At 37.2% G+C, this 13,925-nt stretch overlaps 1 protein-coding gene across 5 annotated transcripts in view; it reads right to left on the reverse strand.

The window, feature by feature from the left end:
* Positions 1-13,925, reverse strand: part of LOC127435096 (exocyst complex component 4-like) — a 176,747-nt gene that overhangs the window by 144,930 nt on the left and 17,892 nt on the right. For all 5 annotated transcript variants that reach the window (XR_007896127.1, XM_051688287.1, XM_051688286.1 and 2 more), the window contains exon 7: positions 8,516-8,690. Coding sequence is in view for 4 of the 5 variants with exons in the window: in XM_051688287.1 (XP_051544247.1) it covers positions 8,516-8,690 (175 nt within the window). In the remaining variant the exon portion in view is untranslated. The remainder of the gene's footprint in view (positions 1-8,515; positions 8,691-13,925) is intronic.

Genomic DNA, 13,925 nt, shown 5'->3' on the forward strand with positions numbered 1-13,925 from the left:
CCTTATTCTCCTCGATCCACGCACAACTTACCACACGCCCCACTGAAAGTGAGAACCACTAATCGCGATAACGAGGAGGTAACCCCATGTGACTCTACCCTCCCTAGCAACTGGGCCAATTTGGTTGCTTAGGAAACCTGGCTGGAGTCACTCAGCACATCCTGGATTCGAACTCGCGACTCCAGGGGTGGTAGTCAGCGTCAGTACTTGCTGAGCTACCCAGGCCCCCATCACCCTTGGCATCTTAAATAGGTTGAGGGAAACGTATAATTAAGGCCACAGTTTGTTTGCTTCAAAAGACAGTTGCTGTCGAATAAAACATACAGTATGTTGTCAGTGCAGGATGTCAGATGGTTATCCACTGAAATCATCCTGGTAATGAAAGCCATGTGGGAAAAGTCTGATCATCATGATTCTATTGTTATAGTTCCCAGACACATGTGATGCCATATATAAACACGTAAAAGTCACAGTTAGGTGCAAAAGTGAGAACACACCTTTGACTAGTCTGTGATTGATTCTATTAAGGTATTTCTTGAAAAGCAATGACTAAAACTCTGTAAATAACACATATTCTGAGCTTTTTCTGGAGCTCTGCTGAATTATAAAATACACAATGCCAACTTTAACCAGAATCAGTAATAGCAAACTGGGCTGAAACTTTCAAAGGCTAATCCTGTGTTAAAAGATTAAGATGGTTTAGAGATGGCAGCTTGGTGAATCTATACTTTGAGGCTGTGTTGTTGATGATTCAAAACAAATGAATAGAAGAAAGGGTCAAATACTGCAAACCATAAAGTGATCAAAAGAGTGAGATTGTGTTGAAGCTGTAGCCTAGCTGTTGGGGCACAATGCAAATGGCAATGCAAGTTCCCAGTTTTTGTTTCCTGTAGCTTAACTGGTAGAGCAAGGTACTTGCAGCACCAAGATCACGGGTTTGATTCCCAAGGAGCAAACAAACTGATAAAAAAAAATGTATACCCTGGATGCACTGTAAGTTGCTCTGGATAAATGTAAAATGTAAAAAAAAAAAAACATTTTCCCAACTCCCCAGTCTTCTCAACATTTCCTGTCCTGTTTCTACTCTTCGGATCAAAAAGTGACAAGAGATAAATGACCAAAAGAAAACAAAAACCAAACCAAACCAAACCAAATGACTCCCAATGCTTAGAAAAATATGAATCTGAGACAGATTTGCTCAAGTCTGAGACAAAGACAAACAACCCCTTCCCCCAGAGAGCCTGTGACCTTTCTCCAAAAACACAAGCCGACCTCATCAGTGATAAACTGTGACATCTATGGATTCAAAAGCATAGCTGTGCATTTTCTTCTCCTCATTCTGCAGTGTGTGCATCACCTTTGACATATTCCAGTTCAATGTAGGTATTACAAAGTGCACATATTGCTAAGACTAGGTCATTAACATTACCATCAGCAATACTCAGCAATATGGTCCACTACAGGCCCAGCTATTACAGAGATACACATACACTGAAGAATGCATAATTGCTGGCATAATTAATTAATGAACATAAGAGCGACACTTTTCAAAACAACCAGCGCATCTCGACCATATCCTGAAGGAAAATGAAACACTGGGATTTAACATGGAAATGAACTGTTATGACCATTAACCCTGTCGTGGAAATCTCTCAAATCCACAAATAATATGCGGGCTGTGGCCAGTTACAACAGATAATTTAGGCTGGTACACAACAGCTCATTTAGAGGCCATGTGACTGTCTATCTAGCCAACATGAAACAGAAGCAATTTGGATCTCCCTATGCTGCCAGACTAATCACTGTCAGGGCATGAAACGCCTCACTAACACTGTATAATGCAATTACTCAGAGTCTGTGTGGCTCCCACTAAATCTAAACAAGTTGTCAAAGTGAAAAGTTTGTAATTTCCTTTCTTGTTCACTTCATCCTCTTACCCATCATTCCTGGCTTAGTCCGTGAGGCTTTGGGGGAGGGACTTAAAGGAAACAATATATAAATCGTATTAGTCATATCCATAATTTAAAACTGAATTAAATCAAAAATTTAGTTTTGTGGCTTCGAGTCCATGTCTATTTGCTTTGAAGCCATCTGCACGGTAGTGCATGCCTAAAAGTTCTCTTATCTGTCTCTGCCAGAAAAAAGTATCAGAAATTTTGATGACTCATCTTGAACTAGACAGATTTTTGTCCAATGAAATCTCCCTTGATTTTAACAGCAACCAACTAGCAAGTAGTAAATCATGCACCATCGCTGTAAAGTAAACTAAAGCCTATCGGCAACATGAAAACAAAGGATGAGCCCTTCAATATGTCAAGCTTCTTGTTTCAATAGGAAATCTGTCAAAACAGCAAAGAAAACTGCGCTCGTCAAGCAATTTCATTGGGTCTTTAATTTTGCTAAGTCTTGTCCCTTTCTCTGTGTCATTTAAATAAGTAGAATGATGTAGGTTAGATCCAGGATTGGTCTGTCAGTGGCAAAAATATGGTCAACAGCAACTTCAAAATAATCAATAGCTATTCACTCCACACACTCCTAAAAACATCTCTGCATGCCCCTTTGTGAACCAGGTTTGCAAGCCCGATATGGATTCTAACACTCACAGACTTTTGTTAAACTGTCTCCAAGAATAACAGAAACACAGTTCAAAGACTCAGGAACTCAAAGTATAAAGATTATAACATTTCTCGCAGGTATGTCTTTCCAGATCCTTCATGTCTTCAGTGTAATGGAAAGGTCAACATGAATCTTGCCTCTCACAGGGACAGTGCTGGCAGAGGAAACTTGAGAACTAAAGTTCATTATTAAGGCAGATAGTAGTGGTGCACCGATCAGGAAAATTGAGGCCAATACCAATCTCCGATTTTTTAACACTAAGAACGGTGATACCGATTTTTTCTTAAAGTGCCCTTTGCAACACTTTCGCAAGTTATATTCTGCAGTTATATGTTTATGCCCTACACAGTAAAATTACGGTAACACTTTACAAAAAAGTTCCATTTGTTAACATTATTTAACAACATTACTGTAGATAACATGAACTAATTAACTTAATGTTAGTTACAACATATACTAATACTTTTTTTAGTATTAGTTAATGCACATTAATGCACTATGAACTAACAATGAACAATTGTATTTTATTAACTAACATTATATTTTTACAGCATTTATTAATCATATTGTTCATTGTTTGTTCATGATCCCTAATGCATTAACTAATGTTAAAGAAATTAAACCTTTTTATTAAGTTTTACCAAAATTACATTAAAATTACATTAATTGTGAATTGCTAACATTTATTTGTATTGAAAACAGTTATTAATAGTTCTGTTGCCAATATCAAAAGGTCATTGTGAAATACTGGCAACCAAAAAACATGAGAGCATCACACACAGCAGAGATACTTTCAAAAATAAGAAAAATATATCCATTACAAGCTCTAAAACTGCTCCAGTGAGAAATCATTAATATCTATGATTTGTTTACTGTCTTTGGCCCCTTGTTGTAACACAAATCACTAATTATTAATCCAATGTGTGAAGACACGGTGCCGTTATTGAAGGTTAAACAGTTACATCTGTTATTAGTGGTATTGTGACCAACATTTATCTGATTTAAATTGGGATCCTCACAGAATCGTGCTGAGATGAGTGACTGATGATGAGATATTGAGAGCACCTGGAGAGCTGCATGTTTGATTTACACCGAGAGCACTCATGTTAAAGAGAGTCAAGCTAAAAGCGCTCATGATCACTCAAACAGTCTCTATCGCACAACACAACATCTGATTGTCACGACTCACGATACATCACATATACTCAGATTTGTATTTGCATGTTTATTTGTTGTTAATTCGTTTTTATACCCGTTAGCAGTCTCTTTATCCTCTTCCTGCTCACTGTGCAATGAGTCAGAATGACTACCGTAATGACTCAAGAAAATGGGCAACTTAATATTCATAGCCGTGTAATTCTTACACATTTGTAAAAACAAAACGGCATATTCACGTGAATTGCATCATGTCTGAAAGTTTACATTCGTGAATGCTTAGAACTGCCAACAACTCACCCTCCAAAGGCCACTCTGTCATGCTTCAAGGGCTGAGCAATCGCTCATTCATTAGAGGAGCAGTATGTATGTGTGATTCCTTGCGTGCTGCAAAAAAGATCGGCCCTGATTCTAGGCACGATCGTCTGATCGCCGTTCACGGATTTAAGACGAATATCGGCCGATTTTGATCAGTGGCCGATCGAATGGTGCACCCTTAGCAGATAGAGAGAAAGTGAGGTAGAGGAGATAATACAGAGGTCTCTCCTACACCTAGGAGAGAACAAGAGATTATCCTGAAAATATCCAATCAAGTAACACCGAGAATATCAGGGTATGCTCTGTGCATGAGACCAGGTGGGACCCGCATTCTCACCTGAGACTAAGGCTTCCATAAGTCACACCTAAACACAGCCCTGCACTCAGCACCTAATAAAATAACTCGAATGCCACCCTATGAGAAAAGCGTAAATGACAGAAAAGAAAATGAACAGGACAGGGGAAAAAATGACAAAAAATAGACAGAAAAGGACAGAAAAGAAAAAGGACAAAAAAATGAAGGAAAAGAAAACAACGGACATAGACAGGAAATGACAAAAGAGAAAGATAAAAAGAAAAACAAAAGTGTGATAAAAAACAGCTCTATTTCAGCTACTTTGCGTGTTTTTAAAGAAGATGCAGAATGTATACTGTGCTTCTTTATAATGGTTCGGATTTAAGATTTGAAAGCTAATGTCAGAGGGAGAGTCCATGCTTTAGCATTTTAAGTGGTTTGAACTGACGTGATGCAGTCACCACAAAACACAGCCAAGTAAAGGGAAGAAAAGCCAAGGGATGAATAGGGACTTCAAAAAGATGGGATCAAGAGGTGAAAATAACACACTATGATTGAGAAAATCTCATCTCCTTTAATGAGGATTCTAATCAAGGTCTTATATTATCACACACCATGACCATGGGAGACCATGCAGTCATACCTAACAGGCAAAGTTTAAAGGGGTTTTAATTTCAGGATTTTAAATTAAAAGTTTTAATGTCTTTTTTTTTTCTTTACAGTTTTCCCTGAGGTTCACTTATAATGTTAGTATAGTAGTTAGTAAAGTTAGTATAAATTCATAATATAGTATTAAATTACCTTTTTCAACCCTGTCTCTTACCCTCTGTCTGAAATGCTTGATTTTCTGTGCTGTCCCCTTTAAGACTTTAATATACATGCCCACTGTGTTATGACTGATTAACATCTTTGAAGCGCACCCCCGATCATTTCACTGGTTTCGCTGCTTAAATACGGGATAATGGGGGTCCTAACATTGTTGTCCTTTGGAAGAAGCTAAATTCCCACAGCCAGGAATGTCACAACTTATTTGAATCTTCCACAACAATCACAATCTTTTTGTTAGTTAAATAACAACTACAGCAATGATCCCTCTATGTGTGTAGCAATGGCTGTACCTGTCCAGCTAACATTCATTCTGACTGTGCGCCAGTGGGCAGACAAAAGAGGCGATGCTGTATAAGGAGGCGTTGATCTCTTACTGTGGAGGTGGTCATGCATTAATCAAGGCCCCTAAGTGACGCAGGGAAGTCGAAGCTTGGTGTCAATAAACGCTCTTTTTGGATGGGGGTGGAAGTTTTGAGATCTGAAACTTACTGTATGTTTTTTATAGTACAATAAACTCTTATATGTCAAAAGTTCAAGGAACATTTTATTCCTCATGAAATGACCCCTATAAAACCTGTAATTTAGTGTGTTTTGCAGCTCTGCAATGGTCATATTACCTTAGTAGGTGGTCCGTTGATGCTTTATGGGATTAATCGGGATGCATTCGTGTTTACACTACAAATGCAATGTGGTCACATGTGTCCCTGACCACCTTCAAAAGCAGTTTGAGTGAACTACTCACAAGATGCATTGGACCCCATTTAAACAACATAAACATACATTTCTCTCATTTATTCTACAATTCCCTCTCCGCTTTCTATCCTCTATAGACTGCTACGAGCTGAAACAAAAGGGTCCATGTAATAATTAATGAAAGGTGAACAGAGGCAGTACACACACACAGTCAAACCCCTCATCACACAGTGGTTAAATATGTATTTTGACTCCTGTAGTCACATCTCGGGAAGACATGTCTTGCTACTTGAGGTCTGCAAAGAGCTCAGCAGGGCCTTAGCAACAGTTGGCAGAGCAGAGCATGTTCTTTCGTTACTGCTCTCTGCATAAGGCTTGGACGAAGGAGGAAAAAAACAAGCAGAAAAAATAAAATAAAGTACAAGGTCATAGTCTGACTTTTCACCCTGTTTGATGGAATGATGACAAACCCATTTACTCGTTCCCCAGCTGCACTGCTACTCCCCTCTATGCTCTCACTCTATTTCTCATTCTCATGATTCCTGTCTGTGCTGCGCTATTGGTTACTTTTTAGAATCCAGTGTTGGACGGGGAGAAAAATAATGCACAGAAATTCACACGGAGTGAGATTCAGACAGAGAGAATGGGAGAGAGTGGACAGATAATGAGAGAGAGAGAGAGAGAGAGTGAAAAGTGCAGTTAATAATGCAAAGATGAATCAGTTATGAAAAAGTCTATTTTTTTACAACTTCAAATTAGAATGTTCAATTAGTCTGATCATCTGTATCTAAAGAGGTTTTAAATGACTTGAGCAGCTATATGGAAGCCAACATTGTACAACTCATCAGCTACAGAAGAATTATTCTTCATTTATTATTACTGCTAAGAGGCCACGTACACACTTCAGGTGAATATGGTTGTCACTTCCTCTTCTGAGTGCTTTATCCCATTCTGTACACAAAGAGTTTGGTCATCTACATATGTGAGTGACAACCAAATTGACTCCAGAGAAATTCAGGTAGTGTGTACAGAATTTAATCAACAACCAGATGTTTAAACGTATAGAATCAATCACTCATTTGTTGTACACCAGTACAATATTAGTTTGCTGGTATTCCTGGGGTAAAAAAAGAGATGCTTTCAATGCTATAGCTCATGCAATCAGTACAAAATTATTCTTCTGAATTATAAGCACAAATATAGGATATTACTTTCATGGGAGCACTGTGAACTAGAATACTGGTAGACTGATATTTCGGTTTTACCGATTAATCGGTCCCAATAGTTGCTTTTTGGCACTATCGGTTATCGGCAAAAATCTATTAATCTTTCATCATTGCCAATTTTCATCCTTATTTTTATCCTCACTTCAATGCATATTTTGTTATTTTTATTAGATGAACAAGTATCTAAATTAAAGCTAAGTCACCCAACAAAAAAAGTGACTATATGGAAACATGTCCCGTCAGCGCACATACATTGTGAATAATAATAAACCTTATTCCTCATTAAACAACTTCTGGTGAAATACATCTACATATATATCTACATATCTACATATATATATATATATATATAATTCCCATAGTTCCATTTATGTTATTCCATAGTTTTGATGTCTTTACTATTATTCTAAAAAATTATAATAAAGAATGAGTAAGTGTTTCAAAACTTTTGACCGGTAGTGTGTGTGTGTATTATATATATATACATATATATATATATATATATATATATATATATATATATATATATATATATATATATATATATATATATATTTATATAGCAGCGGCATGAGGCTGTCTACACTGTGCAAATTGACACAAACTTTCTAAAATGTTTCTTTGTGTTGTTGGCAACGGCAATAGTAGCACCAGAGCAAAATCGAACGGGACAACTGTTTATTGTTGCCGTGACTTGCTGCAACTGAAGCTTCCATGGTAGACAGCATCACTGATTATAAAGGGTTCCTCTATTGCTTTTGACGCTACGCGCCTCTCGCTTCTGGTGTAGACAGTTTGTTAGTGTTAACAGTTGTGCTTGAGATGAACAGTTTAATATATTCGGATGCAATGTGTTGGATGTGCATTATGTGTAAACCCTGACATTTAGTTTTATAATGTTGTTGAGCCGGTTCATTCTCTTCTGATTGAGTTAAAAAAATGGCTCTATTCGGAACATCTAATCAGAACAGTGGGCATTTACGCTGAAGTTTTATGGAGGCGCTTAGGCCAAAACCGAGTGTTTCAGACAGAGGTCAGAGACAGGGTGCGAAATTATCATATATTACTAAATTATGACTGTTTTAATGCAAAAGAAAAAAAAAAGCACTTTGCTAAAATTATCAGTGGACCTCAGGGAAGATAATAAAACTATATAAAAAAAGAGCATTTCATGACCACTTTAAAATTCAAAGTTAGGGGTTTGTTCATTTCCTTAACCCAAGGTATGAGCAAGAGCAATAGCAAGCACCACTACTAAAGGTAGTGCTTGGGTCAAAATCTATTTGAAAAATGTGTAAATATATTTAACTGCTATTTTTTAGATTCCATTCCTAACATCCAATTACCTGGATCTGCTCTAATAGTTGACTGTGCAGGGACTGACCTGTAGAACAGTTTGGATCTTGGCATAAACATCTGCCTGCTCATAGAGTTTGATCCCTTCCTGGACTCCTTTGGGAGAGACCACAATCTGCTGCAGGTGACTCAGAACCACGCTGTGAGCCTGGGCCACAGCATTTAACTTATCAAACAACAGCTCCAGTAGTTCCAGCAACAGTCTGAAGAGAGCAACAGAGAGAGAGAGAGAGAGAGAGAAACAATATAAACAAATGTTATATTAAAAATCATCTCCTTGACCTTTAGTAGATAATTTAATGTTTTAATATTAAAGTGTTATAAATGTATTTATTCTGTTTATTACTTCTTTTTCTTTTTTTTTTTTTTTTGTCTTGTTCTACTTGTTTAATGTTTAATTTTCTCTTGTTCATTTTGTCTCTGTTATTGCTTTTGGAATACAAAACAATTTTGACATGCACTTTGAATTGAATTTAACGGAATTGAATTGAGTGAGAGAAAACAATACATCAAAATGGATCTAAAGCAAGAGTAATTTCTCTTTGTTTTCTGTTAGAACTATGTTCAAAACTTGTGAGGCATGTATGAATGATAAAATTAAAGAATAAGCAAATTAATAATCAAGGTTTGCTCCTTTAAAGTGAAAATAATTTTCCTTAGCTCTTGCAAAAACAACAGTAATGACAAAGCACAATCAAAGCCTACACAACAAACACAACAATAAAGCCACATTCCCCATCGTCTCTCCATCCTCAAGAGGTTTAATACAAACACACAATTGCACTGAGTTTGGCTACCAAAACTAAGCCAAAGTCAGTCCATTCTCTGTTTCTAATGAACATGACAGCAGCAGGGTGCTGCGAGTCTCTCCCCGTTGAGCAGCACCAGCTGTTCACCAACAACAATTAGCAGCATCTGTCAAACTCTCTCGGTCCACTAGGACAACACACATCTGTCTGACTCATTTGTCCCGGTACAATGAGGCAGACGAGAATCTGGGTAAGAGGAACAGAGGTTGCAGGTGACAGCTTGACATGTGGGGTATTAAAGAGCACCTATTATGGTTTTTAAACGTGGTTAATTTTGTTTTAAAGGTCTCATACAATAGATTTACATGCATCCAAGATCAAAAAATACTTTAATTTGCTCATAATTTAAACTGCAGCATTACCTTTTTTCCCCAGTGTCAAAAACCACCACAATGATCTGCTCTACGTTCAATGATCCATTCAAAAGGATTCATTCTAAACTCCTCCTTTCAGAGAGCCTACTCTGCTCTGATTGGTCAGATGTCCCAGTCTGTTGTGATTGGTCTACCGCTTAGTGTAGTGTTTGAGGGCGGACAAAGCTGTTTGCGAGCAGCCAATGAAGACCAGAGGCAGGTTTTTTGTTACCAAATTACATAGGTTAGTACAGGAAGTAAGTCTGGAATTACTAACAATTCGTTTCAGGTGTGCAGAATCGGTTTGTTCTTTTGGGAGTCAATAACTCCATTTGTTGTGCACTTTGATCTTTGAAACTTTGCAGACTTTTTTTACATTCACAAACAGCTATATAACACACTACATGAAAGGTAATATTTGAAAAACCATAATAGGTGCTCTTTAAGTTCGTTGGGAGGTAGAGGATAGGAAGATAATGGATGTTTATGTGAGAGATGGTGGATCATAACTAGTGGTCGACCGATATATCGCCGAGGCCGATAAATCGGCCGATATTCAGAATTTTTTTAATTATCGGCATCGGCCGATACATTTTCCCCTTTGGCCGATTTGTTTCTTGAAGGCGCTGAGAATCACCTGCTTGCATGTGAAGCGAATGAGACATGTAAACGACCATTCACGGTTCGTTTTGTTGTTACGTGCTATTGTGTTACTTCAATAATAGACCGGTGTGCAACACAGTGTCATTTAAACGATCCGCATATCAGAGCTGCGGCAGACGCGTTTGAGCTCATTATGTTAAAGTGCTCACCTGTTTCATTCTCCCACTCACTCCTTCCATCAGCCAGAATCAAAAACTTTGGGATCAGGATCTAAAGTTCCTCTGATTCCCAAATCATGACGGTCAGTCTGTGACAATCCAAGCAGGCGATCCAGGCCATTTAAACTGTCAGGAGATTGCTGCTCATGCTGGATCCGCACGAGCGTGTGAGAGCAACTTCAAAGTAAAAGCACTTCACGTGTGCGACAAGTAAATGTCTTATTCACTATGCACTGTATGTGCAATTGGTTTGATTCTGTATTTTTTGAGAAAATGCGATTGCTAATGTGGACATGCCATCTATGTTTGCTGGTCTACTGTGTGTACAGTTATTTCCTTTTTCCTAATATATTAACAATTTCTTCATGTGCAAATAAGTTACACAAATTTGATGACTAAACAGAAATCAGAAGAAACTGCTATCTACCATTTAAAATACAATATTATTATTATTATTATTACTTTTTTTACAAAGTTAAAGTTTAGAGTGAAATTGAGTAAATATAGTGCTAATTAATAGTTTATTCATTTTTTAGCAATTTTATGTTTATGTTATTTACTATTATTAAATAGTGTGATATATTGGCATTGTATCGGCCTATCATCCACCCTGCTATCTGGATATCGGCCATCAAAAAACCCATATCGGTCGATCACTAATCATAACGCATGTTAAGCTTTATTTACAGAAGACTGGATACAACCCATGACTCAGACTCAATATAAAGACATATAATACAGAACAAAAAATTTTCTTACACACTGACATCCTCCATACTAGGGATACTAGTGCTGCGCTTGATACATTGTGTCAAGTTAAAAATTGTCCAATCTTTATTATAATAAAAAACAACAAAAAAAACATGCATTTTGTTCCACTCCATTGCAGCTGTTGTTGTACGCAAAAAAAAGTTTAAAAAAATCCCTGCATTAGGGTCAGGTGAACTGAAACAGGCCAAATTATACAGGGTTTCCTTGTGTATTTCTGTAACTGCTGATCTCCTGGGATTTTCACACACAACCGTCTCTAGAGTTTACTCAGAATGGTGCCAAAAACAAAAAACATCCAGTGGGCGACAGTTCTGCAGACAGAAATGCTTTGTTGATGAGAGAGGTCAACAGAGAATGGCTAGACTGGTTCGAGTTGACAAAAAGGCTATGGTAACTCAGATAACCGCTCTGTACAATTGTAGCGAGCAAAATAACATCTCAGAATGCACAACACTTCAAACCTTGAGGCGGATGGGCTACAACAGCAGAAGACAACGTCAGGCTCTTTATTAAGACCATAGTGTTCCTAATAAAGTGCTCAGTAAGTGTAAGTCGACTTGTCATTCTGGCAACCCACCGACTAGTTGATTTTGAATATATGTTTTGCATGTGCCTATTTCATAAACACATTGCAGAAAGTTCACCCAAACACTGCACTCCACCCACTTACACAAACATACATCTTAACACACATCCTAAAGGGGGATTGTAAAAGGTTGATAATTCAGAAAGCAGTATGGCTTTACAGTGTGTTGCAAAACTGTATTTATGTGTAACCTAATGCAAGAGTGACTTCCACTTTCTGGTGAGGTTTCCATAGAAACAGAGCCCTACCTCAACTTGCTACCTAACGCTATGGTTAATAATAGGACTTTATTCTTACACAGGCCATTTGAACATTTTCATTTGTGATAAACTGTAGCAAAAGAAGAAACACTGACCTATAAACAAGAAACAGATCTACAGTGTAAACTGCTGTGTGGAATCAGCAGTGTTGTGTGTGTATTATCAAAGTTATTACGTTTTATGATATATTAGTATACTTGTCTTTAGATAATTTTTCAGACAACCACCTAGCAATGCTCTTGCAACCACGCAGAAAGAAAAAAAAGGAGAAAAAAGGCATTTATTTAATTAAGGCCAGCAATCAAAAGTTAGTTGATATTCTCGCACACACATCATAGAGAGGAGCGAAGGACAAACATTAAAACACAAAGAATATCTGTAAAAAAACTAAACAATTGAGAGTTCATTTCTGCCTTGGGTGAAGAGCGTTTCCTTAAGCCTTCATTATCTGTCTTTTATTCCCTTGCTTTTGTTTTTCACCGTTAGAGCCGATGCATAAGCAGACGCAAGCAGCGGCACACTTTTATGGATTATAACATTTCTCGAATGAGGGAGGTATGAATGCCACACGAGAAATGAGAGCATTGATCCAGCAAGTCATCATCGGGTAAAGTGAGGGAGAGACAGCCCAAGAAAGAAAGAAAACAATGGAAACCAATCACACTTCAGTATGAATGCTGTACAGAGCAGTTCCTTTTAGAGGGACATCTAGATCTAAAGTGACTGTCACTGACAGTTTTTATTATCCAAGAGAACATGAAATCAAAATCTACCCATTTTAAATAATTTGTAAAATAGTTCCTGTGGATCATCTGGTAGTGCATGGTGCTAGCAATGCCAATGTCATTGGTTCAGCACTTTCTAATACAATGTATGCTTCAAATGCACTGTAATTTGCATTGGATAAAAGCGTCAAGTCAAGTGCACATATGTAAATGCGTAGATGTATTTCCAACTGAACCTTCTATTGCACTCAGAAATATATTACAGGGACTGAAATTAATTTCTGAAAATGGGCGGGGGTCCGCTACTTTTCTTAATTGCTGTATAGGTCAAATGGAACCAGAGTCAGATATCTACTTACAATATTTGACTTACAGGGGCATTTTATTTTTTTTATTTTTTTTTATGTTAAAATTTAAACAATTAATTCAATATGAAAAATGGCATGTTTCAGTAATTACTAAATTACATGATCTGTACATTGCATATGTGCATTGTTCCTGAAACATTTTTTTTTTTTTTCAAAAACATATTCCCACATATTTTGGCTATTAAATTAACAGCCTACAGAACTAATGCACCGACATCGAGGAGATGACAGTATTTGGAATGAGGAGCTTAAAAAAACCTTGGCAACTTCATGCCAATTGATTAAAAAAAATAAACATTTCACAATGGAAATTAGTCAAAGACATGATTCATACAGTAAGTGGTTAATGTAAAATTATTATTGTATCATTAATAATTCTTTATTTCAAGGCTATTTATCCAGATATTATTTTTATTAATATTATCATTAACTACATTGTAGCATTTGGTTGCATTATATTTTGTTCTCTCAGACCTGATTAACTTAATTAATATATGACATCCATCCGTCCCGTATTTTTGGCTTCTAGCTGGTGAGGAGGCTTTTCAAAAAGACAGATGCATAAGTGAGATGTCCCGATGGGCAGGGAAGTAGGCTATAGCATAGGGAGCAATAGGGTTACTCACTAGGGCAGTATATTTTGAATAAAAGTACCGAACAGTCACGTAATTTAGTGTGAAAGCACGACACTAAACTGATGCGGAGTGTGAGAAGCAGAGTGCCCATCTGTGCATGTTTATGGTGC

The sequence above is a fragment of the Myxocyprinus asiaticus genome, chromosome 45 (genome assembly GCF_019703515.2).
Source record: "Myxocyprinus asiaticus isolate MX2 ecotype Aquarium Trade chromosome 45, UBuf_Myxa_2, whole genome shotgun sequence".
Classification (NCBI taxonomy): Eukaryota; Metazoa; Chordata; class Actinopteri; order Cypriniformes; family Catostomidae; genus Myxocyprinus; species Myxocyprinus asiaticus.